At 47.4% G+C, this 23,591-nt stretch overlaps 1 protein-coding gene across 4 annotated transcripts in view; it reads left to right on the top strand.

The window, feature by feature from the left end:
* Positions 1-23,591, top strand: part of nckipsd (NCK interacting protein with SH3 domain) — a 301,148-nt gene that overhangs the window by 156,729 nt on the left and 120,828 nt on the right. For all 4 annotated transcript variants that reach the window (XM_078209293.1, XM_078209294.1, XM_078209296.1 and 1 more), the window contains exon 4: positions 6,705-6,795. In XM_078209293.1, the coding sequence (XP_078065419.1) occupies positions 6,705-6,795 (91 nt within the window). The remainder of the gene's footprint in view (positions 1-6,704; positions 6,796-23,591) is intronic.

Here is a 23,591-nt window from a genome sequence, read left to right as displayed (position 1 = left end):
TCTACATGGACTTTAGCAAGGCCTTTGACAAGGTACCGCATGGTAGGACAAAGAACAAAGAACAGTTCAGCACAGGAAACAGGCCCTTCGGCCCTCCAAGCCTGTGCCGCTCCTTGGTCCAACTGGACCAATCGTTTGTATCCCTCCATTCCCAGGCTGCTCATGTGACTATCCAGGTAAGTCTTAAACGATGTCAGCGTGCCTGCCTCCACCACCCTACTTGGCAGCGCATTCCAGGCCCCCACCACCCTCTGTGTAAAAAACGTCCCTCTGATATCAGAGTTATACTTCGCCCCTCTCACCTTGAGCCCGTGACCCCTCGTGATCGTCACCTCCGACCTGGGAAAAAGCTTCCCACTGTTCACCCTATCTATACCCTTCATAATCCTGTACACCTCTATTAGATCTCCCCTCATTCTCCGTCTTTCCAAGGAGAACAACCCCAGTCTACCCAATCTCTCCTCATAGCTAAGACCCTCCATACCAGGCAACATCCTGGTAACCTTCTCTGCACTCTCTCTAACGCCTCCACGTCCTTCTGGTAGTGCGGCGACCAGAACTGGACGCAGTACTCCAAATGTGGCCTAACCAGCATTCTATACAGCTGCATCATCAGACTCCAGCTTTTATACTCTATACCCCGTCCTATAAAGGCAAGCATACCATATGCCTTCTTCACCACCTTCTCCACCTGTGTTGCCACCTTCAAGGATTTGTGGACTTGCACACCTAGGTCCCTCTGTGTTTCTATACTCCTGATGACTCTGCCATTTATTGTATAACTCCTCCCTACATTATTTCTTCCAAAATGCATCACTTCGCATTTATCCGGATTAAACTCCATCTGCCACCTCTCCGCCCAATTTTCCAGCCTATCTATATCCTGCTGTATTGCCCGACAATGCTCTTCGCTATCCGCAAGTCCAGCCATCTTCGTGTCATCCGCAAACTTGCTGATTACACCGGTTACACCTTCTTCCAAATCATTTATATATATCACAAATAGCAGAGGTCCCAGTACAGAGCCCTGTGGAACACCACTGGTCACAGACCTCCAGCTGGAAAAAGACCCTTCGACCACTACCCTCTGTCTCCTATGGCCAAGCCAGTTCTCCTTGTATCCCATGAGCCTTAACCTTCTTAACCAACCTGCCATGTGGGACTTTGTCAAATGCCTTACTGAAATCCATATAGACGACATCCACGGCCCTTCCTTCCTTCAACCGTTTTTGTCACTTCCTCAAAAAACTCCTCCAAATTTGTAAGGCACGACCTCCCTCTTACAAAACCATGCTGTCTGTCACTAATGAGATTGTTCCGTTCTAAATGCACATACATCCTGTCTCTAAGAATCCTCTCCAACAACTTCCCTACCACGGACGTCAAGCTCACCGGCCTATAATTTCCTGGGTTATCCCTGCTACCCTTCTTAAACAACGGGACCACATTCGCTATCCTCCAATCCTCAGGGACCTCACCCGTGTCCAAAGAAGCGACAAAGATTTCCGTCAGAGGCCCAGCAATTTCATCTCTCGTCTCCCTGAGCAGTCGAGGATAGATGCCATCAGGCCTGGGGCTTTGTCAGTTTTAATGTTCCCTAAAAAACCTAACACTTCCTCTCTTGTAATGGAGATTTTCTCTAACGGGTCAACACCTCCCTCCGAGACACTCCCGGTTAACACGCCCCTCTCCTTCGTGAATACCGATGCAAAGTATTAATTTAGGATCTCCCCTATTCCCTTGGGTTCTAAGCATAATTCCCCTCCTTTGTCCCTGAGAGGTCCGATTTTCTCCCTGACAACTCTTTTGTTCCTAACGTATGAATAGAATGCCTTAGGATTCTCCTTAATCCTGCCTGCCAAGAACATCTCGTGACCTCTTTTTGCCCTTCTAACTCCCCGTTTGAGTTTTTTCCTACTCTCTCTGTATTCCTCCAGAGCTCCATCTGTTTTCAGTTGCCTGGACTTAACGTACGCCTCCCTTTTCATTTTAATCAGATCCTCAATTTCCCTGGTTATCCACGGCTCTCGAATCCTACCTTTCCTATCTTTCCTTTTTACAGGCACATGCCTATCCTGCAGCCTTATCAATAGTCCCTTAAAAGACTCCCACATGCCAGACGCGGACTTACCCTCGAACATCCTCTCCCAATCAACATCCACCAATTCCTGCCTAATCCGGCCTTCCCCCAATTTAGCACCCTGCCTGTAGGACAGCACTCATCCTTGTCCATTACTATCCTGAAGTTAACCGAATTGTGGTCACTATTTGCCACATGTTCCCCTACCGAAACTTTGACGACCTGACCGGGCTCATTTCCCAGAACTAGGTCCAGTATAGCCCCCTCTCTAGTCGGGCTATCTACATGCTGTTCCAAAGAACCTTCCAGTACGCATTTTCCAAATTCCTCCCAGTCCAGACCCCCAGCTCTAAGCACTTTCCAGTCTGTGCCAGGGAAATCAAAGTCCCCCACTACAACAACCCTATTTTTTCTGCACCTATCCAGAATCTCCTGACATATCCTTTCCTCCACTTCCCGTGGGCTGTTGGGTGGTCTGTAGTACACCCCCAGCACAGTGACTGCACCCTTCCTGTTTCTGAGTTCCACCCACAGCGACTCAGTACATGATCCCTCTAAGTTGTCTACCCTCTGCACCGCGGTAATATGCTCCTTAACTAATATCGCTACTCCCCCACCTTTTTTAGCCCCTCCTCTGTCTCGCCTAAAACACTGATACCCCGGAATATTCAGCTGCCAGTCCTGTCCTTTTAACCAAGTTTCCGTCACCGCAACCACATCCAAATTCCGCATAAGCATTAAGGCCCTAAGTTCGTCTGTTTTACCCGTTACACTCCTCGCATTGAAGCAGATGCACTCCAGACCTCCAGGCCCACTCAGGTCATCCTCCTCCAGAGTGCTCCTCTTCTTAGCTAGCCTTGCCCTGGCCCCCAGCTCAACCCCAGCCTCAGTATTTACTGACCTACTGTTTTGTTCCCCACCCCCCTGCCACACTAGTTTAAATCCTGCCGAAACACTCTAGCAAAACTCCCAGCCAGGATATTTGCTCCCTTCCAGTTGAGGTGTAACCCATCCTTTCTGTACAGTTGCCATCCTGACTTGAAGATTTCCCAGCTATCTATGAATTTAAAACCCTCCCTCTTGCACCAGTCCTTTAGCCACACGTTCAACTGTAGAATCTCCCTGTTCCGAGCCTCACTTGCACTAGGCACCGGGAGCAGTCCAGAGATTGCTACCCTGGAGGTCTTACTTTTTAGCCTAGCACCCAACTCCCTGAATTTCTCTCGTATGATCCCCCTGCTCTTCCTACCTACATCATTTTCACCAATGTGTACAATCACATCCGTTTGACTACCTTCCTTTTTAAATATGCTTCCTACCCTCTCGGAGACATCCAGTACCCCGGCACCAGGGAGGCAGACTACCATCCTGGATTCTCATTCACTCCCACAGAACCGCCTGTCCGTGCCTCTAACCATTGCGTCCCCCACAACTATCGCTCTCCTAAACCCCTTCCTTCCCTTCCGGACCCCTGAGCCTGTCTCCGTGGAGGCGATCTGGTCCTCGTGGCTTACCCCTGGAGGGTCATCCCCCTCCACAGAATCCAAAACAATATACCTATTTTGGAGGGGGACAACCACAGGGGATCCCTCCACAGACTGCTCACTCCCTTCCCTTCTCCCATCTGTTGCCCATCCCTTTCTTTTATGGGAGACTGCCACTGGGGTACTTTCTGGCACATCACCCTTCTGACTATTACCCCTCCTAACTGTGACCCACGTGTCTTCCTTCCGAGACCCTGGTGTCACTACCTGACTATAACTTTTATCTATTAATCTCTCATTTTCCCTAACTAAACTGAGTTCATCGAGCCTCAGCTCCAGCTCCCTTACACGATCCTTCAGGAGTTGCAGTTCCACGCATCTGGCACAGATATGGACTTCCGGGAGGCAAGATTCATAGAATAGATATTTTCATAGAAACCCTACAGTGCAGAAGGAGGCCATTCGGCCCATCGAGTCTGCACCGACCACAATCCCACCCAGGCCCTACCCCCACATATTTACCCGCTAATCCCTCTAACCAACACATCTCAGGGGCAATTTTAACCTGGCCAATCAACCTAACCCGCACATCTTTGGACTGTGGGAGGAAACCGGAGCACCCGGAGGAAACCCACGCAAACACGAGGAGAATGTGCAAACTCCACACAGACAGTGACCCGAGCCGGGAATCGAACCCAGGACCCTGGAGCTGTGAAGCAGCAGTGCTAACCACTGTGCTACCGTGCTGTTTTCTGTCACTCAGACAATTTTTTATCCACCCTGCTACTGTCACGTTTATTCTATGAGCTCTGACTATAATGTAAATCCATGTCACCACGTTATCCGCATTATCCTCATCTATCCTTACTGTTGCCTATTCAACAAACTCAAGTTAATTAAACATTATTTACCCTTCATAAATCTGTGGCATCCCTTAATTAATCTGCATTTGCCAAGTGACTGTTAATTTTATCCCGAATTTAAATTCCAAAGGCTCCAGTTGCTGGTCTTATCTTTATATATATTTCGAACAAGAGTTCACAATTCTCCAGTCCTCTGGCAGCACCCCTGTATCCAAGGAGGATTTTGGAAGAATTTGACCAGGATCTCTACAATTTCCACGTTGCTTCCTTCAGTCACCTTGGATGCATCCCATCCAGTCCTGGTGCCTTATCAACTGTAAGTACAACCTATCTAATACCTCCTTTATCAATTTAAACCCATCAAATGTCTTGACTCCCTCCTCTTTCATTCTAACTTGAATTATGATCCCATGTTTTTTTCATTACTCTGCCTTCACATGTCCTTTTTGATAACAAGAATAACATGTTGGTCCCCTCAAACCAAACTTGTTGACTGGACTTTTTGACTAGAGGACAGTCTGCCTCTTCACCTTGGCCATCTCCCTCACTGGAGCCAGATTTCTTTCCATTATCAAACTTCCCTTCAATTTCTCAGGGACATTCCAAACTGGGGCCTGTTACTAATGCACGTGAGTGAATCTATAATTATCTGTCACTACTGAAGCTTTTATTTTCCGAGCTGCGACCTTAGTTCCTAAAGGAGTGTTATTTTTGAATTCTGACATTTGATCCTTGTGACCCCCATTATTCCCCAGAACCAGATTCTGCAATGCCTCCTTCCTCACTGGGAAAAAGCATACTGATGTAGGGGCTTCTTCTGATCACACTATAGAAATTCTTGCCCCTCTGCCATTTTAACTCTACTATACCACTCTGTTTTAACTACATGAGCAAATGCTCCTGATTTTCAGCCTTGTGAACCCTGGGAGGTATTAAATCTGAACATTAGTAGGTACCATTGGGGTTGGGAGGGCGCACACTCATAAAGTTGTCAATGTGATGTTCAACTCATGGTCTCATCTCCATATCCTCGAATGGTCTCTTGCTCAAAACCAATGGAAAATGTCAGCTGGGCAGCCAGCAAGAGTGAAATAGTGGGTAGCAGGAGGTTGTAATGGGAGGTTACAGAAACAGTCCCAACAGTTAGCTAAATTGCTGGGAGGGATTTCAGAGGCTTCCAGGCTGTGGGAGGCCTAACCTTTCTTGCTGCCCTGATTGCTTGAGGCCTCCAGTTAAAATAGCCGTCTGTTTTATAGAAAGGGCTCCATCAGTTTCTAGTGCATTTCCTGCCTACCCAGAAGAGCAAACTTTCAACCAGATGCTGCAGAGAGAGAGCAGAACCTCAACTGGGGTAAGTTCATGGGTGATCTTCACTTCTCACCAAGGTTTTATTGAGTGAGCTGGCTTGAAATCATCCCAATTGTTTATACGACAAAAATCTGCATCTTCAAGAGCAAATCTACCCATGGGTGTGTAGGTACAATCCCTACAGTGCAGAAGGAAGCCATTTGACCCATTGAGTCTGTACCAACCACAATCCCATCCAGTTCCTATTCCCGTAACCCCACACATTTATCCTGCTAACCCCCTGACACTAGGGTCAATTTAGCATGGCCAATCAACCTAACCCTTCTTTGGAGTGTGGGAGGAAACTGGAGCACCTGGAGGAAACCCACGCAGACACTGGGAGAACGTGTAAACTCCACACGGACAGTGACCCGAGGCCAGAATTGAACCGGGGTTCCTGGAGCTGTGAGGTAGCAGTGCTAACTACTGTGTCGCCCTGATGTGGATTAATTTGTAATAGAACTGTACTGTTCTATGTTCTAATTTTTAAGCGGTTATCTTGATTATGATAACAAAAAGGTTAATACCACATTTTTATAGATCTGAAAGGTCTAATTTCTAAAATCTGATGGGTTTGACTCCTGCCTGCTGAGTTAACTAAACTTAGTCAATGACTATAATTGGCCTTGGTTGCACGATTGTGGTGGGAAGTTCTAGAGAGTGGATGGGTGAGAACAGACGTTGGGTTAGTGATGGTGTTCTTGTTCATTAGCACATGCTCATGACTGGATAACAGTCAGCTAGGCAGAACTTTTAGCCACACATCAGCAGCAGTCAGAGCTTTCATAAGGAGAGAACCATTATCAACAGACCTGATTAATGAGTCTTGATGATTTATTATTATGTTGTCATCAGTCAGTTCATCAAAGAATCAAAGGAAGCAGCCTACACATGGACCAAGTGAAATATGGTGCCTACTTTGTCTTGCAGGTTCCCAATCAGCCTCGACATGCTGCCCCCGTGATACCTCCACCACCAGAGAAACTTTGGGACTTGCACTCCGGTTCCTCAAACATGCAAGGTAAAACTATCGCAGTCATTAAGTTCAAAACCAAAATACTGCGCTTGTTGGAAATCTGAAGAAGAGACAGAAAATGCTGGAAATACTAAGGAGGTCAGGTGTCAAATATGGAGAGAGGAACAAACTTAATGTTTCAGTCCGATGAGTTATTGTCAGAACTGAAAAGATTTGACATGTACAAGTTTTAAAGCAAGAATAGTGAAAGGGAGAGGGAGGAATAAATGAAAGGGAAGGACTGTGTTAAGGCGGAGAAAAGAAAAAAAATGAATACTTGCATTTATATGACTGTTGGACATCTCTAAGTGCTTTACAGTAATTTGTTTTGAGGAGTAGTTATAATGTAGAAAAAGCAAGATAAATCGACAGAAGGGAGGATGGTGTAAAGCAGAAGGGGGCGACAATGGGACAAATAAAGAAATGGAAGATGGGTCTCGAGGATGTGAAAATGGGAAAAGTAGAATCATCAACAAACAGTTGTATAAAAATACAGAAAAGGGCACACAGTGGAAAAATAAAAAGAGCAGGAGTTATGATCTGAAATCGTCAACTCAACGATGAGTCCAGAAGGTTGTAAAGTGCCAAATCCAGAAGTCAGTGTTGAGAGTGGTGAGGTATTGGGGAAGGTATCAAGGTCAAAGGTGGGTACCGGTAGACAGGAAGGTGGGTTGAAGTGTGTCTACTTCAATGCAAGGAGCATCCGGAACAAGGTAGATGAACTTGGGGCGTGGATTGCTACTTGGGACTACGATGTTGTGGCCATTACAGAGACGTGGGTAGAACAAGGACAGGAATGGTTGTTGGACGTTCCAGGGTATAGATGTTTCAGTAAGTGTAGGGAAGCTGGTAAAAGAGGTGGAGGAATGGCATTGTTAATCAAGGATAGTTTAACGGCTGCGGAAAGGCACTTCGAGGGGGATCTGCACACTGAGGTAATATGGGCTGAGGTTAGAAATAGGAAAGGAGCGGTCACGTTGTTAGGAGTTTACTATAGGCCCCCAAATAGTAATAGAGATGTGGAGGAAGAAATTGCTAAGCAGATTATGGATATGTGTGGGGGTCACAGGGTAGTTGTCATGGGGAACTTTAACTTTCCAAATATTGATTGGAACCTTTGTAGGCCAAATAGTTCGGATGGGGCAGTTTTTGTGCAGTGTGTGCAGGAGGGTTTCCTGACAATATGTGGATAGGCCGACAAGAGGTGAGGCCACATTGGATTTGGTACTGGGAAATGAACCGGGCCAAGTGTTAGATTTGGTTGTCGGAGAGCACTTTGGAGATAGTGACCACAATTCGGTGTCTTTTGTTATTGCAATGGAGAGGGATAGGGCTGTACGGCAGGGCAAGGTTTACAATTGGGGGAGAGGTAATTATGATGCGATTAGGCAAGAATTAGGGGGCATAAGATGGGAACAGAAACTGTCAGGGAAAGGCACTAATGAAAAGTGGAACTTTTTCAAGGAACAAATACTGGGTGTCCTTGATAGGTATGTCCCTGTCAGGCAGGGAGGAAATGGCCGAGTGAGGGAACCATGGTTCACGAAAGAGGTGGAATGTCCTGTGAAAAGGAAGAGGGAAGCTTATGTAGGGATGAGGAAACAAGGTTCAGATGGCTCGATTGAGGGTTACAAGTTAGCCAGGAATGAGCTGAAAAAGGGGCTTAGGAGAGCTAGGAGGGGACATGAGAAGTCCCTGGCGGGTCGGATCAAGGAAAACCCCAAGGCTTTTTACTCTTATGTGAGGAATAAAAGAATGACCAGGGTGAGGTTAGGGCCGGTCAAGGACAGTAGTGGGAACTTGTGTATGGAGTCAGTAGAGATAGGCGAGGTGATGAATGAATACTTTTCTTCAATGTTCACCAAGGAGAGGGGCCATGTTTTTGAGGAAGAGAAGGTGTTACAGGCTAATAGGCTGGAGGAAATAGATAGAAACATAGAAAAAACTACAGCACAAAACAGGCCCTTCGGCCCCACAAGTTGTGCCGAACATATCCCTACCTTTTAGGCCTATCTATAACCCTCCATTCTATTAAGTCCCATGTACTCATCCAGGAGTCTCTTAAAAGACCCTATTGAGTTTGCCTCCACCACCACTGACGGCAGCCGATTCCACTCGCCCACCACCCTCTGTGTGAAAAACTTCCCCCTAACATTTCCCCAGTACCTACCCCCCAGCACCTTAAACCCGTGTCCTCGCGTAGCAGCCATTTCCACCCTGGGAAAAAGCCTCTGAGAGTCCACCCGATCTATGTCTCTCAACATCTTATGTACCTCAATTAGGTCTCCTCTCATCCTACGTCTCTCCAAGGAGAAAAGACCGAGCTCCCTCAGCCTATCCTCATAAGGCATGTCACTCAATCCAGGCAACATCCTTGTAAATCTCCTCTGCATCCTTTCAATCTTTTCCACATCCTTCCTGTAATGAGGCGACCAGAACTGAGCACAGTACTCCAAGTGGGGTCTGACGAGGGTCTTATATAGCTGCATCATTATCCCCGGACTCCTAAACTCAATCCCTCGATTGATAAAGGCCAGCACACCATACGCCTTCTTAACCACCTCCTCCACCTGCGGGGCCGATTTTAGAGTCCTGTGGACCCGGACCCCAAGGTCCTTCTGATCCTCTACCGTACTAAGAGTCTTTCCCTTTATATTGTACTCCTTCATCCCATTTGACCTGCCAAAATGGACCACAATGCATTTATCTGGGTTGAAGTCCATCTGCCACTTCTCCGCCCAGTCTTGCATCCTATCTATGTCCCTCTGTAACTTCTGACATCCCTCCAGACCATCCACAACCCCACCAACCTTTGTGTCGTCGGCAAACCCACCAACCCATCCCTCCACCTCCTCATCCAGGTCATTTATGAAAATGACAAACAGCAAGGGTCCCAGAACAGATCCTTGGGGCACTCCACTGGTGACCGACCTCCATTTAGAAAAAGACATTGTGAACAATGTAGGGCATGTGCCCAAGTGGCAAATGCTTGGCTGCTGTTATTGTAGTTCATGCATTGGGCAGTACCAGTTGTTTCATTGGCTTGTACTCTTTCACAACATCCAAAAAATGCTTAGGAGAATATTGCATGTTTACCCAGTGCCGATAAATAAGGATGTCCTGTAGTTGCAGTTGCGGCCCTCTGATCTCTACAGCAGGGGGCTGGAGGGATTTCAAAGAGGTGTCTAGTCCACTGGCTTGCTGCCCCTGGGAGGTGGGGGGGGGTGGGGGGGGGTCACCTCTGAGCACCAGCCACAGGCTTCAACCTCAGAGTGGGGCCCATCTGGCACAAGGAAAATCCTGCTGGCATCATCAATTGCCCCCCAACTCCCCCAAGCGGGCTCACAATTGTTACTAATTGGCTAACCTGCTGCAGCTGGACAGGGAGCCAATGTCAGTTTGACCCCTGTCTCCAGCAAGATCGCTCAGAGGCAGGAATGTGTCAGGTAGAGGAGCGCAGGTGCATCTTTCAGGGATAGTCCTCTCTCCTTCCTCCAAAGCTGCCTCTGCGCCGGCTGATAAGCTGCTGCTCTTAGTCACAAAAGCAGACATTTTTCCAAGTGAAATGTCATTACTGTCAATTACTGGAGTTTAGAATGATTAGAGGGGTTTTGTTTGAGGTATATAAAATTTTAAAAGGGATTGATAAAGTAAATGTAGACCAAATGTTTCCCCTTATGAGGCAATTAGAACAAGAGGTCACAGTTATATGTTGTGAGGCGGTAGATTTAAAACTGAAATGAGGAGGAATTACTTCTCGCAAAGTGTGGTGAATTTGTGGAACTCGCTGCCCCATAGCGCGGTGGAGTTTGAATCGTTGAATGGTTTCAAGAGGGAGATAGATATATTTCTAATACAGAAAGGGAAAGAGGGATATGGCGAATAGGCAGGGAGGTGGATTTGAGACCAGGGAGAGATCAGCCATGGTCTGATTGAATGGCAGAGCAGACTCAAAGGGCTGAATTTGCCTATTTCTGTTCCTAATTCCTATGTTCCAATGGAAAAAAAAATTGGTCATGTACTAAAAGGCCATTTAGGGCAGGTGGTAAGAGATTATAGGCTCCTCCCCTTAGCTTATATCACCTATTGTCACAGTTTCCTAAAAGATGCCTTTATTTCAACTTTCTCAAGGACAATTCGGGATGAGCAGAGCTGCTGGCCTAGCCAGTGACATCCTGTGAAAGAATTTTAAAAACTGCCCTCAAAAGATTAACATCCTAATCTTACCCAAGTATCACTCATCCATTTAACGGTTTCTGTTATTGTTTTTCCTCTGTCCATCTATGGTGTGGTCATGCAGTTTGTAGCGTTTATACCAAGCTGTGGGAAACTCTCTTTGCAGAACTCCTTTCGGTCATTCGGTTTAAACTAATTTGTCAGGGGAGTGGGAAAGGGAGTTGTAGTCCAGAAGTCAGTGAGGGTGGTGAGGTATTGGGGAAGGTATCAGGGTCAAGGGTGGGTACTGGTAGACAGGAAGGTGGGTTGAAGTGTGTCTACTTCAATGGAAGGAGCATCCGGAACAAGGTAGATGAACTTGGGGCGTGGATTGGTACTTGGGACTACGATGTTGTGGCCATTACGGAGACGTGGGTAGAACAAGGACAGGAATGGTTGTTGGACGTTCCGGGGTATAGATGTTTCACTAAGTGTAGGGAAGCTGGTAAAAGAGGTGGAGGAGTGGCATTGTTAATCAAGGATAGTTTAACGGCTGCGGAAAGGCACTTCGTGGGGGATCTGCACACTGAGGTAATATGGGCTGAAGTTAGAAATAGGAAAGGAGCGGTCACGTTGCTAGGAGTTTACTATAGGCCCCCAAATAGTAATAGAGATGTGGAGGAAGAAATTGCTAAGCAGATTATGGATATGTGTGGGGGTCACAGGGTAGTTGTCATGGGGGACTTTAACTTTCCAAATATTGATTGGAACCTTTGTAGGTCAAATAGTTTGGATGGGGCAGTTTTTGTGCAGTGTGTGCGGGAGGGTTTCCTGACACAATATGTGGATGGGCCGACGAGAGGTGAGGCCACATTGGATTTGGTACTGGGAAATGAACCGGGCCAAGTGTTAGATTTGGTTGTGGGAGAGCAATTTGGAGATAGTGACCACAATTCGGTGTCTTTTGTTATTGCAATGGAGAGGGATAGGGCCGGACGGCAGGGCAAGGTTTACAATTGGGGGAGGGGTAATTATGATGCGATTAGGCAAGAATTAGGGGGCATAAGTTGGGAACAGAAACTGTCAGAGAAAGGAACTAATGAAAAGTGGAATTTTTTCAAGGAACAAACACTGGATGTCCTTGATAGGTATGTTCCTGTCAGGCAGGGAGGAAATGGCCGAGTGAGGGAACCATGGTTCACAAAAGAGGTGGAATGTCTTGTGAAAAGGAAGAGGGAAGCTTATGTAGGGATGAGGAAACAAGGTTCAGATGGCTCGATTGAGGGTTACAAGTTAGCAAGGAATGAGCTGAAAAAGGGGCTTAGGAGAGGTAGGAGGGGACATGAGAAGTCCTTGGCGGGTCGGATCAAGGAAAACCCCAAGGCTTTTTACTCTTATGTGAGGAATAAAAGAATGACCAGGGTGAGGTTAGGGCCGGTCAAGGACAGTAGTGGGAACTTGTGTATGGAGTCAGTAGAGATAGGCGAGGTGATGAATGAATACTTTTCTTCAGTGTTCACCAAGGAGAGGGGCCATGTTTTTGAGGAAGAGAAGGTGTTACAGGCTAATAGGCTGGAGGAAATAGATGTTCGGAGGGAGGATGTCTTGGCAGTTTTGAATAAACTGAAGGTCGATAAGTCCCCTGGGCCTGATGAAATGTATCCTAGGATTCTTTGGGAGGCAAGGGATGAGATTGCAGAGCCTTTGGCGTTGATCTTTGGGTCCTCGCTGTCCACGGGGATGGTGCCAGAGGACTGGAGAATGGCGAATATTGTTCCTCTGTTTAAGAAAGGGAATAGAAATGACCCTGGTAATTATAGACCGGTTAGTCTGACTTCGGTGGTTGGTAAATTGATGGAAAGGGTCCTTAGGGATGGGATTTACGACCATTTAGAAAGATGCGGATTAATCCGAGATAGTCAGCACGGATTCGTGAAGGGCAAGTCGTGCCTCACAAATTTGATAGAATTTTTTGAGGAGGTAACTAAGTGTGTTGATGAAGGTAGGGCAGTTGATGTCATATACATGGATTTTAGTAAGGCGTTTGATAAGGTCCCCCATGGTCGGCTTATGATGAAAGTGAGGAGGTGTGGGATAGAGGGAAAGTTGGCCGATTGGATAGGCAACTGGCTGTCTGACCGAAGACAGAGGGTGGTGGTCGATGGAAAATTTTCGGATTGGAGGCAGGTTGCCAGCGGTGTGCCGCAGGGATCAGTGCTTGGTCCTCTGCTCTTTGTGATTTTTATCAATGACTTAGAGGAGGGGGCTGAAGGGTGGATCAGCAAATTTGCCGACGACACCAAGATTGGTGGAGCAGTGGATGAGGTGGAGGGCTGTTGTAGGCTGCAAAGAGACATAGATAGGATGCAAAGAACAAAGAGAACAAAGAACAATACAGCACAGGAACAGGCCCTTCGGCCCTCCAAGCCCGCGCCGCTCCCCGGTCCAGGATTGAATCCTCAATCCAGGATCCCCGCCCAATTTTCCAGCCTATCTACATACCAATATCCTATCCACCGAGCTGTCCCTCACAGCTACGATGCTTTGTTCATTACAACCTATTAACTCACCCCCACCCCCCTATTCCAGACCATGTGATCCCCAGGGAGAGGCGAAAACCCAGAGTGAAAAACCCCAGGGCCAATATGGGGAAAAAGAAAATCTGGGAAATTCCTCTCCGACCCCCTGAGGCGATCGAAACGAGTCCAGGAGATCACAATGGCCCTGATCGGAAAATGCTTCCCAACCCTAGTCATTTCCACTTCCATGAACACCATATGAATTCCCTGCCCCCGAGACAGGTTCCCAACTATCCGCAGTCTCGCTCTGTACTGGCACCAGCAAGATGATCATAGAATGAAGCCTTGAAACGAGAAACAAGGAACAATTAGCCCGCGCCGCTCCCTGGTCCAAACTAGACCACTCTTTTGTATCCCTCCATTCCCACTCCGGTCATATAGCTGTCTAGATAAGTCTTAAACGTTCCCAGTGTGTCCGCCTCCACCACCTTGCCCGGCAACACATTCCAGGCCCCCACGACCCTCTGTGTGAAATATGTCCTTCTGATATCTGTGTTAAACCTCCCCCCCTTCAAAGAACAAAGAACAGTACAGCACAGGAAACAGGCCTTCGGCCCTCCAAGCCTGAGCCGCTCCTTGGTCCAACTAGACCAATCGTTTGTATCCCTCCATTCCCAGGCTGCTCATGTGACTATCCAGGTAAGTCTTAAACGATGTCAGCGTGCCTGCCTCCACCACCCTACTTGGCAGCGCATTCCAGGCCCCCACCACCCTCTGTGTAAAAAACGTCCCTCTGATGTCTGAGTTATACTTCGCCCCTCTCAGCTTGAGCCCGTGACCCCTCGTGATCGTCACCTCCGACCTGGGAAAAAGCTTCCCACTGTTCACCCTATCTATACCCTTCATAATCTTGTATACCTCTATTAGATCTCCCCTCATTCTCCGTCTTTCCAAGGAGAACAACCCCAGTCTACCCAATCTCTCCTCATAGCTAAGACCCTCCATACCAGGCAACATCCTGGTAAACCTTCTCTGCACTCTCTCCAATGCCTCCACGTCTTTCTGGTAGTGCGGCGACCAGAACTGGACGCAGTACTCCAAATGCGGCCTAACCAGCGTTCTATACAGCTGCATCATCAGACTCCAGCTTTTATACTCTATACCCCGTCCTATAAAGGCAAGCATACCATATGCCTTCTTCACCACCTTCTCCACCTGTGTTGCCACCTTCAAGGATTTGTGGACTTGCACACCTAGGTCCCTCTGTGTTTCTATACTCCTGATGACTCTGCCATTTATTGCATAACTCCTCCCTACATTATTTCTTCCAAAATGCATCACTTCGCATTTATCCGGATTAAATTCCATCTGCCACCTCTCCGCCCAATTTTCCAGCCTATCTATATCCTGCTGTATTGCCCGACAATGCTCTTCGCTATCCGCAATTCCAGCCATCTTTGTGTCATCCGCAAACTTGCTGATTACACCAGTTACACCTTCTTCCAAATCATTTATATATATCACAAATAGCAGAGGTCCCAGTACAGAGCCCTGCGGAACACCACTGGTCACAGACCTCCAGCCGGAAAAAGACCCTTCGACCACTACCCTCTGTCTCCTATGGCCAAGCCAGTTCTCCACCCATTGAGGACTTCTCCTTGTATCCCATGAGCCTTAACCTTCTTAACCAACCTGCCATGTGGGACTTTGTCAAATGCCTTACTGAAATCCATATAGACGACATCCACGGCCCTTCCTTCATCAACCGTTTTTGTCACTTCCTCAAAAAACTCCACCAAATTTGTAAGGCACGACCTCCCTCTTACAAAACCATGCTGTCTGTCACTAATGAGATTGTTCCGTTCTAAATGCACATACATCCTGTCTCTAAGAATCCTCTCCAACAACTTCCCTACCACGGACGTCAAGCTCACCGGCCTATAATTTCCTGGGTTATCCCTGCTACCCTTCTTAAACAACGGGACCACATTCGCTATCCTCCAATCCTCAGGGACCTCACCCGTGTCCAAAGAAGCGACAAAGATTTCCGTCAGAGGCCCAGCAATTTCCTCTCTCGTCTCCCTGAGCAGTCGAGGATAGATGCCATCAGGCCCTGGGGCTTTGTCAGTTTTAATGTTCCCTAAAAAACCTAACACTTCCTCTCTCGTAATGGAGATTTTCTCTAACGGGTCAACACCTCCCTCCGAGACACTCCCGGTTAACACGCCCCTCTCCTTCGTGAATACCGATGCAAAGTATTCATTTAGGATCTCCCCTATTCCCTTGGGTTCTAAGCATAATTCCCCTCCTTTGTCCCTGAGAGGTCCGATTTTCTCCCTGACAACTCTTTTGTTCCTAACATATGAATAGAATGCCTTAGGATTCTCCTTAATCCTGCCTGCCAAGAACATCTCGTGCCCTCTTTTTGCCCTTCTAACTCCCCGTTTGAGATCTTTCCTACTCTCTCTGTATTCCTCCAGAGCTCCATCTGTTTTCAGTTGCCTGGACTTAACGTACGCCTCCCTTTTCATTTTAATCAGATCCTCAATTTCCCTGGTTATCCACGGCTCTCGAATCCTACCTTTCCTATCTTTCCTTTTTACAGGCACATGCCTATCCTGCAGCCTTATCAATAGTTCCTTAAAAGACTCCCACATGCCAGACGCGGACTTACCCTCGAACATCTTCTCCCAATCAACATCCACCAATTCCTGCCTAATCCGGCTATAGTCAGCCTTCCCCCAATTTAGCACCCTGCCCGTAGGACAGCACTCATCCTTGTCCATTACTATCCTAAAGTTAACAGAGTTGTGGTCACTATTTGCCACATGTTCCCCTACCGAAACTTTGACGACCTGACCGGGCTCATTTCCCAGAACTAGGTCCAGTATAGCCCCCTCTCTAGTCGGGCTATCTACATGCTGTTCCAAAGAACCTTCCAGTACGCATTTTACAAATTCCTCCCCGTCCGGTCCCCCAGCTCTAAGCACTTTCCAGTCTGTGCCAGGGAAATTAAAGTCCCCCACTACAACAACCCTATTTTTTCTGCACCTATCCAGAATCTCCTGACATATCCTTTCCTCCACTTCCCGTGGGCTGTTGGGTGGTCTGTAGTACACCCCCAGCATAGTGACTGCACCCTTCCTGTTTCTGAGTTCCACCCACAGCGACTCAGTACATGACCCCTCTAAGTTGTCTACCCTCTGCACCGCGGTAATATGCTCCTTAACTAATATCGCTACTCCCCCACCTTTTTTAGCCCCTCCTCTGTCTCGCCTAAAACACTGATACCCCGGAATATTCAGCTGCCAGTCCTGTCCTTCTTTTAACCAAGTTTCCGTCACCGCAACCACATCCAAATTCCGCACAAGCATTAAGGCCCTAAGTTCATCTGTTTTACCCGTTACACTCCTCGCATTGAAGCAGATGCACTCCAGACCTCCAGGCCCAGTCAGGTCCTCCTCCTCCAGAGTGCTCCTCTTCTTAGCTAGCCTTGCCCTGGCCCCCAGCTCGACCCCAGCCTCAGTATTTACTGACCTCCTGTTTTGTTCCCCACCCCCCTGCCACACTAGTTTAAATCCTGCCGAAACACTCGAGCAAAACTCCCAGCCAGGATATTTGCTCCCTTCCAGTTAAGGTGTAACCCATCCTTTCTGTACAGTTGCCATCCTGACTTGAAGATTTCCCAGTTATCTATGAATTTAAAACCCTCCCTCTTGCACCAGTCCTTTAGCCACGCGTTCAACTGTAGAATCTCCCTGTTCCGAGCCTCACTTGCACTAGGCACCGGGAGCAGTCCAGAGATTGCTACACTGGAGGTCTTACTTTTTAGCCTAGCACCCAACTCCCTGAATTTCTCTCGTATGACCCCCCTGCTCTTCCTACCTACATCATTTCCCCCAATGTGTACAATCACATCCGTTTGACTACCTTCCTTTTTAAATATGCTTCCTACCCTCTCGGAGACATCCAGTACCCCGGCACCAGGGAGGCAGACTACCATCCTGGATTCTCGTTCAGTCCCACAGAAGCGCCTGTCCGTGTCTCTAACTATTGCGTCCCCCACAACTATCGCTCTCCTAAACCCCTTCTTTCCCTTCCGGACCCCTGAGCCTGTCCCCGTGGAGGCGATCTGGTCCTCGTGGCTTACCCCTGGAGGGTCATGATGTTCGGAGGGAGGATGTCCTGGCAGTTTTGAATAAACTGAAGGTCGATAAGTCCCCTGGGCCTGATGAAATATATCCTAGGATTCTTTGGGAGGCAAGGGATGAGATTGCAGAGCCTTTGGCTTTGATCTTTGCGTCCTCAATGTCCACGGGGATGGTGCCAGAGGACTGGAGAGTGGCGAATGTTGTTCCTCTGTTTAAGAAAGGGAATAGAAATGACCCTGGTAATTATAGACTGGTTAGTTTTACTTCAGTGGTTGGTAAATTGATGGAAAAGGTCCTTAGGGATGGGATTTACGACCATTTAGAAAGATGCGGATTAATCCGGGATAGTCAGCACGGATTCGTGAAGGGCAAGTCATGCCTCACAAATTTGATTGAATTTTTTGAGGAGGTAACTAAGTGTGTTGATGAAGGTAGGGCAGTTGATGTCATATACATGGATTTTAGTAAGGTGTTTGATAAGGTCCCCCATGGTCGGCTTATGATGAAAGTAAGGAGGTGTGGGATAGAGGGAAAGTTGGCCGATTGGATAGGTAACTGGCTATCTGATCGAAGGCAGAGGGTGGTGGTGGATGGAAAATTTTCGGACTGGAGGCAGGTTGCTAGCGGAGTGCCGCAGGGATCAGTGCTTGGTCCTCTGCTCTTTGTGATTTTTATTAATGACTTAGAGGAGGGGGCTGAAGGGTGGATCAGTAAATTTGCTGATGACACCAAGCTTAGTGGAGTAGTGGATGAGGTGGAGGGCTGTTGTAGGCTGCAAAGAGACATAGATAGGATGCAAAGCTGGGCTGAAAAATGGCAAATGGAGTTTAACCCTGATAAATGTGAGGTGATTCATTTTGGTAGGACTAATTTAAATGTGGATTACTGGGTCAAAGGTAGGGTTCTGAAGACTGTGGAGGAACAGAGAGATCTTGGGGTCCATATCCACAGATCTCTAAAGGTTGCCACTCAAGTGGATAGAGCTGTGAAGAAGGCCTATAGTGTGTTAGGTTTTATTAAAGGGGGTTGGAGTTTAAGAGCCGTGGGGTTACGCTGCAACTGTACAGGACCTTGGTGAGACCACATTTGGAATATTGTGTGCAGTTCTGGTCACCTCACTATAAGAAGGATGTGGAAGCGCTGGAAAGAGTGCAGAGGAGATTTACCAGGATGCTGCCTGGTTTGGAGGGTAGGTCTTATGAGGAAAGGTTGAGGGAGCTAGGGCTGTTCTTTCTGGAGCGGAGGAGACTGAGGGGAGACTTAATAGAGATTTATAAAATGATGAAGGGGATAGATAGAGTGAACGTTCAAAGACTATTTCCTCGGGTGGATGGAGCTATTACAAGGGGGCATAACTATAGGGTTCGTGGTGGGAGATACAGGAAGGATATCAGAGGTAGGTTCTTTACGCAGAGAGTGGTTGGGGTGTGGAATGGACTGCCTGCAGTGATAGTGGAGTCAGACACTTTAGGAACATTTAAGCGGTTATTGGATAGGCACATGGAGCACACCAGGGTGATAGGGAGTGGGATAGCTTGATCTTGGTTTCAGATAAAGCTCAGCACAACATCGTGGGCCAAAGGGCCTGTTCTGTGCTGTACTGTTCTATAAATCAAAAAATGAGGTGCTGTTCCTCCAGTTTATGTTGAGCTTCATATCAGTCGAGGATTAAAATGATCAGCAGCTGGAAGCTCAGAGTCATGTTTGTGGTCGAAATGGAGGTGTTCCACAAAGTGACCGTCTAATCTGCATTTGACCTCATCGTGAGGAGTGAATACTATGTATCAAATTGACAGAAGTTCGAGTAAATCACTGTTTTACCTGGCAAGAGAGTTTGGAACCTTCCTTGCTGAGAAGGAAGGCTGGAAAAGGGTTCATGTTGCATCACTTTGGATGGGGAAGCTTCTTACGAATGGGAGGATTGTTGGGGTGATTGAGGAGTGAACCTTTTGGAATTCTGGGAGGGGTGGAAAAAATGTGTTTGGTGGTGGCATTACACTGGAGGTGCCAGAAATGACTGATGGGGTGGAAGATGAGGATGAAGAGAATCCTATCATCGTTCTGGGATGAGGGGGGAGGGGTTAGAGCAGAAGTGTAGGTAATGGAAAAAACATGGCCTTGGGCCCAGTCAACCATGGTGTGGGGTATCCTCATTTGAGGAAAAATGAAGACATTTTGAATAATTGGTGTGGAAAGTTGCATGGTTGCATAATCTGTATAGCAATGGAGATGGGTGAACAGGGAGAATGCAATGGAATCCGTACAGGGACTGGGTGTGATAAATTTGTGGTGATAACTGTGGGAGTTTTTGTTATTCATTTGTGGGACATGGGCGTCGCTGGCTGACCAACATTTATTGCCCATCCCAAGTTGCCCTTGAGAAGGTGGTGGTGAGCTGCCGCCTTGAAATGTTGCAGTCTGCGTGCTGTGGGTTGATCGTTGGGGAGGAAATTCTAGGAATTTGACCCAATGACAGCGAAGGAAGGACAATACATTTCCAAGTCAGAATGGTGAGTGGCTTGGAGGAGACTTTGTAGGTGGCGGTATTCCCATGTATCTGCTGCCCTTGTCCTTCTAGATGGTAGTGGTCGTGAGTTTGGAAGATGCTGTCGAAGGATCTTTGGTGAACTGCTGCAGTGCATCTTGTGAATGGTACACACTGCTGCTACTGAGTGTCGTTGGTGGAGGGAGTGGATGTCTGTGGATGTGGTGCCAATCAAGTGGGCTGCTATGTTTTGGATGGTGTCAGGCTACTTGAGTGTTGTTGGAGCTGCACCCACCCAGACAAGTGGGGGGTATTCCATCAAACTCCTGACTTGTACCTTGCACATGGTGGATAGGCTTTGGGGAGTCAGGATGTGAGTTACTCGCCACAGTATTCCTAGCCTCAGACCTGTTCTTGAAGCCACTCTGTTTATGTGGCTACATGTGGGAGTCGGTGAGTTTACATTAGCTGTTGGTTGAGAATCTATCCCCAGAAATAGAGAGGGAAAAGTTGAGGAAGGGTTGGGATAAGCAGAGATTGACTGTGTGAAGGTGGGGGAGGGTGGCAATTATAAGAAAATTGATGAAATTTTCCAGTTGAGGGGTGAGAGCAGGAAACTGCACTGATCCAGTCACTACTGAACCGGGGGAAAAAAGATGGAGAGGATCCCAAGTAAGACTGGAACAAAGAATGTTTCAGGTCTCCCAAAAAAGGATCGGCATAGCTGGGACCCATGTGGGTTCCCGTAGTGACATCTTTTATTTGAAGTTGAAGGAGCAGTTGTTCAATGTGAGACCAGGTTCAGCCACACAACTTGGTGCTGGATGGGAACAGTTTGACCACTCCACCAACCACCCCCACCCCCCCCCACCACCCACGCCCCACGCCCCATACCCCACCCCCACTCCAGACCAACCTAATGTGGGAGGGAAATATAGACAGATTGAACGTCAATGATGAAGAGGTGATGCTTAAGACCAGGAAACTGTTAGAAGGGTAGAGGGCATTGGAAGTTGTGGATGTAGGCAGGACGAGACTAGACAGGTGGAGAAAGATAAGAGTTGAGAGAGTAAGAATCAGTTCATGGGGCAGGAACAGGCTGATATGAAAGGTATACCAGAGCAATCCTGTTTGTGGATCTTGGGTACAAGGCAGAAGCAGGTTCTTTGGACTTGGGGGGTTTGGAGAGAAGGTCTCCAGAGGAGATGAGGTCAGTAGCTTTTCTGGTCAGTGATCGTATTTCAAGTAATGCCTATAGGGTAAAACTCGGCCTGATTGTTACTTCCATCTGTTTAAGAAAGGGAATAGAAATGACCCTGGTAATTATAGACCGGTTAGTCTGACTTCGGTGGTTGGTAAATTGATGGAAAAGGTCCTTAGGGATGGGATTTACGACCATTTAGAAAGATGCGGATTAATCCGGGATAGTCAGCACGGATTTGTGAAGGGCAAATCGTGCCTCACAAATTTGATAGAATTTTTTGAGGAGGTAACTAGGTGTGTTGATGAAGGTAGGGCGGTTGATGTCATATACATGGATTTTAGTAAGGCGTTTGATAAGGTCCCCCATGGTCGGCTTATGATGAAAGTAAGGAGGTGTGGGATAGAGGGAAAGTTGGCCGATTGGATAGGTAACTGGCTGTCTGATCGAAGACAGAGGGTGGTGGTGGATGGAAAATTTTCGGACTGGAGGCAGGTTGCTAGCGGAGTGCCGCAGGGATCGGTGCTTGGTCCTCTGCTCTTTGTGATTTTTATTAATGACTTAGAGGAGGGGGCTGAAGGGTGGATCAGTAAATTTGCTGATGACACCAAGATTGGTGGAGTAGTGGATGAGGTGGAGGGCTGTTGTAGGCTGCAAAGAGACATAGATAGGATGCAAAGCTGGGCTGAAAAATGGCAAATGGAGTTTAACCCTGATAAATGTGAGGTGATTCATTTTGGTAGGACTAATTTAAATGTGGATTACAGGGTCAAAGGTAGGGTTCTGAAGACTGTGGAGGAACAGAGAGATCTTGGGGTCCATATCCACAGATCTCTAAAGGTTGCCACTCAAGTGGATAGAGCTGTGAAGAAGGCATATAGTGTGTTAGCTTTTATTAACAGGGGGTTGGAGTTTAAGAGCCGTGGGGTTGCTGCAACTGTACAGGACCTTGGTGAGACCGCATTTGGAATATTGCGTGCAGTTCTGGTCACCTCACTATAAGAAGGATGTGGAAGCGCTGGAAAGAGTGCAGAGGAGATTTACCAGGATGCTGCCTGGTTTGGAGTGTCGGTCTTATGAGGAAAGGTTGAGGGAGCTGGGGCTGTTCTCTCTGGAGCGGAGGAGATTGAGGGGAGACTTAATAGAGGTTTATAAAATGATGAAGGGGATAGATCGAGTGAACGTTCAAAGACTATTTCCTCGGGTGGATGGAGCTATTACGAGGGGGCATAACTATAGGGTTCATGGTGGGAGATATAGGAAGGATATCAGAGGTAGGTTCTTTACGCAGAGAGTGGTTGGGGTGTGGAATGGACTGCCTGCAGTGATAGTGGAGTCAGACACTTTAGGAACATTTAAGCGGTTATTGGATAGGCACATGGAGCACACCAGGATGGTAGGGAGTGGGATAGCTTGATCTTGGTTTCAGATGAAGGTCGGCACAACATCGTGGGCCGAAGGGCCTGTTCTGTGCTGTACTGTTCTATGTTCTATGTTCATCCACTGTTTTTTTTCTCATTTCTTTCCTCTGCCCCAGTGAATATTTTGCATCATTTCATACTCTGATCCTGTTCCAAAGGCTTCTCCACCTCAACAGTTAGATTGTAAATGGAGTCATAGAAATGCGGGAAAAGAGATTGGCCTCACTGTAAAACCGGTACAGGTTCGGGCCAAATTCACATTACTTGAAATATGTCTGACCCCAATTTGGATGAGAATATTTGTCATCATTCTGGGCAGCCACATAACACAGGTGTTGAATACCTTGGCGATGTAACCTCCATATGAGCGACCGTGTAGGTGAGTGTGCTTCACTCAGCTTTTCCTGCAATGGCTTCAGTCCAGCAAACAACTGTCAACAAAACAGTCGATTTCTTTTTTTTTAGCTAAAATGGGAGGTTGAGACTTCCGATTCCCAATCCTCACAGAATGACGGAGATTTACCCACTGTCAGGTGAGGTTCCTTTCCTCAGCAATAGCCTGGCAGCTCAACATTTCAATTCCCAATTGCAGAGCATCCACATGGACTCTGATGTGAAACTGAGTAAATAATGACTGTTTTCCTGATGGGGAGGAAGTAAGAGTGAGATAAAACTAAAGTGGTTTAAAACGGAAACATTTTTAGGAAGGCATTTGACAAGGTCCCTCGTGGCAGACTGGTGCAGAAGGTGAAGTCACATGGGATCAGAGGTGAGCTGGCAAGGTGGATACAAAACTGGCTCAGTCAAAGAAGACAGAGGGTAGCAGTGGAAGGGTGCGTTTCTGAATGGAGGGCTGTGACAAGTGGTGTT

Source organism: Mustelus asterias, chromosome 3 (assembly GCF_964213995.1).
Source record: "Mustelus asterias chromosome 3, sMusAst1.hap1.1, whole genome shotgun sequence".
Taxonomy (NCBI): domain Eukaryota; kingdom Metazoa; phylum Chordata; class Chondrichthyes; order Carcharhiniformes; family Triakidae; genus Mustelus; species Mustelus asterias.
This window is presented reverse-complemented; position numbering and strand designations above follow the sequence as displayed.